The sequence below is a fragment of the Setaria italica genome, chromosome II (genome assembly GCF_000263155.2).
Source record: "Setaria italica strain Yugu1 chromosome II, Setaria_italica_v2.0, whole genome shotgun sequence".
Lineage (NCBI taxonomy): Eukaryota > Viridiplantae > Streptophyta > Magnoliopsida > Poales > Poaceae > Setaria > Setaria italica.
Window position 1 is genome coordinate 26,003,349 of NC_028451.1, and position 2,938 is coordinate 26,006,286.

A 2,938-nucleotide genomic window follows, 5' to 3' on the forward strand; every position below is an offset into this window, starting at 1 on the left:
TCAGTATTGATTTGTTTGTCATGTGACTCCAACTTTTTGTTCAACAGCATCTGAAGCTGCACCTTTTTCATCCTGGAGAATAGTAGTACCTATATGTGCATGAATTTGCTGTAGACCCAACGCAAAGTAATACCTATATGTCCTACCTAGTCCTCTAATAAGCATATTTGCATGTTAAACAACGAATCTGACAACGTACATGCTAATTTGTAAGGGGAAAAATATTTGCACCAAAATAGGCATTTAAATGTATATGACAATTGACAAAGATGAATCATAACCATATAGCATATGCTGTCGCCACAGAACTGCATCGAGCATTGTAAAATACATATTGAAGTTAAAAAATGAAACATCACAAATTGCATAAGCAATTCAATCAACAGCAAAACTTAGAAATACTACTTCCACTAGTATTCCCTCATGTTTGATTTGTTCCAAGGGTGAGACACAAAAAGCCTATTCAAGGCCAAATAATATATCTGCAAAATTTAATACTATAGATGTGAGTAATTCACGCACCGGACTACTTAGCAGATGAAACTAAGCTTTGCTTCTCGTTATCAAACTCTATGCTATCATTGCCCTCCTTAGGTTGCTCAGATACTGGACCTCGTGGAACCGCAGAATTTCCTTTTGTCGTAACTGATTGCTGATAGAGTACCCCACCAACGATAGTGAAGAGCAAGCAAACCAAACCAAATGCACTTGCATGCTTGTCCCAGATCATGACATTGATAGCCACGGTAAGGAACTTATTCACAACCCCAGTCACGGTAAACGCTGTGGCAGAGACTGCTTTCCTTGCTGCAAAACCAAAGAAACTGATGAGCAGCCCAAACACGCATGACAGTGCCACTGCCACAAAGGCGCCCAGTTGAAACAAGCCTTCACCCCTCGATTCAATCGCTGCAAAGACCACCTTATGCTCCCCTGTAACCAACCAAAAGATGGGGGCCAGCATCAATGACAGAAGGTTGTTGTAGAGCACAAAGCCCCAAGTGTTCAGCCCCAGGTTTGTCACAATATGCTTGATGTACACCATTTCAGTTGTTATGGTCACCAGATATGCAAGTGCCCATGAGTACGCTGTGAGACTGAATGCTGAATCTGTCATCACATATCCAACTGCACCTCCCAAGATAACTACAAGGGATAGGAATGTGAACTTTGAAGGACATGGTTGCTTCCGGAAAATTGTGTCAGCAATAGCAACCAAAAGTGGCGTCAAAGATCTGAAAACTATGAATGTATCGACATTGGCATGGTATAGGAGATTTGTGTTTGTGAATATGGCAAGGTAGAAGACAAGAGCAGCTGGTGCGAATTTCTTTGCAGTTTCCAAGTTGAAGGGGTCATGGCTGAGAAGACCTAGCTTCCCAAGGATCCAGACACCAGAAGCAGATGTCAAGTACTGTAGAGCAGTCAGGAGACCAGGGTAACCGAACTTTGTCACGGCATATTTGTTGATGATGGAGAGCAAACTTGAGCACAGGGCATACCCTATCACAAGGCTACTCGTTGCATAGTACTGCTTTGCCATGAGAATTCACCTGCAACAGGTTCAGTGTTAGCAAAGAATTCAAATAGAATTACTATAAGGTCCAACTACTCGTCAGTCTGTTATTCTTCTGAAATGGAAAAAAAGGACTAGCTATATAACAATGAACCAACCAAATTTTGTTGAACTACTAACTGTTGTCACTAAAAAAATTTCAAGATCTAGAACTGGAGATAGACAGAAAACGGTTTACAGGCCACTTTCTGAGATATCATATAATCAACATATCTAGTACAAAACAAATTAAATTGCTGCTACATGTAACATAATAAGATTACGCCTCATACCGTGTTAGGCTGGATGATTGATCCAGGGTGTTTGACTGGCTCCTAATAGTAGTAGAACCACTTAAACAAAGACACCGGGGTAAGGCATAACGCTCCAATTTATAATGTATAGATGCTAGACTCACATATGTAATATAATCATGTGTAATGAAGATACCGACAAATCCTCTAACGGGAAAACCACAGTCCAAATAGCAATATCCTTAATTAGTTCCTGAGAGGGAAACCAAACACTAGGAATGATGAACAGAACTAGGCCAACCTCGCTCACCGGACAGTAAATTGTCCAACTTTGTTGAACAATTTGCCACTTCACATCAAGAGCTCAGCAGCAAGGGGAACGATAAACCATCAGCTCCACACCGGACTAAGATTTAAAGAAGCGGCCGGCGGCGGCGGCTACTCGTTGGACAAGAACAGCGCTCGAATCACGCAGCTAACCTCCTACACAATTTATCGGGAAAGGTTTGGGGGCCCCAATCCCAATTTGCCTGATCCCTGCAGATTTCTTGACGCGCGTCGCCAAGAAAAGGAAAGAGACGAAACGGGAAAAAGCAGGCGCTGCCTCCCAGATCAGAGACCGAGTGCGCCCCGTCCCAAGAAACGATCTGAAGAACCGGGCGAGAAGAGGGAACTGGGGAGAGAGAGGGAGGCGTACTGGGAGAGGCGAGGCAGGCGCAGCTGCATTCCGTCCTCCTCCGGCTCCGGGGGTTCTGCAAGTCTGCAAAGGCAAGTGCAATGCCGGGGGGGTGTGTGGCGGACAGAGTGACAGCCGGATTGATTGGTTTATACCGTGCGTGGGGCAGAACCGTAGAACAAGCTTCAAATCCAATGACTTTCTTTTTAATCAGAAAAGAAATCAATGACTTGGAAGAGGTGGAACGCGACGGTGAGACGGAGGTAAGCGGATTCAGTGCTGTTACTTGTCGAAGGCACGCCGTAACTTCTCATTCGATATCTACCGTGAATCAGACATCCAAAGGCTGGAATAAACTGCAGGTCAAAATCTCATCCATCCAGGCACCGTTTTCACCAGGGAGTCCGCCGAGGAGCGCGAGGCGGAGGCGCGCTTTATTACCGCGCGCTGCGC

At 44.6% G+C, this 2,938-nt stretch overlaps 1 protein-coding gene across 1 annotated transcript; it reads right to left on the bottom strand.

Moving 5' to 3' along the window:
* Nucleotides 1–263: 263 nt before the first annotated feature.
* LOC101774389 (GDP-fucose transporter 1) lies at nucleotides 264–2,702 on the bottom strand. Its single transcript, XM_004956496.3, has 2 exons — nucleotides 2,507–2,702; nucleotides 264–1,553 (listed from the first exon to the last, which is right to left on the bottom strand). The coding sequence occupies exon 2, from the start codon at nucleotides 1,541–1,543 to the stop codon at nucleotides 527–529; it is 1,017 nt and encodes a 338-aa protein (XP_004956553.1). The 5' UTR covers nucleotides 1,544–1,553; nucleotides 2,507–2,702; the 3' UTR covers nucleotides 264–526.
* Nucleotides 2,703–2,938: the final 236 nt, after the last annotated feature.

Excerpts from the sequence above, each read along its gene's own strand:
- LOC101774389 (XM_004956496.3), bottom strand. The coding sequence starts at position 1,543 with ATGGCAAAGCAGTACTATGCAACGAGTAGCCTTGTGATAGGGTATGCC.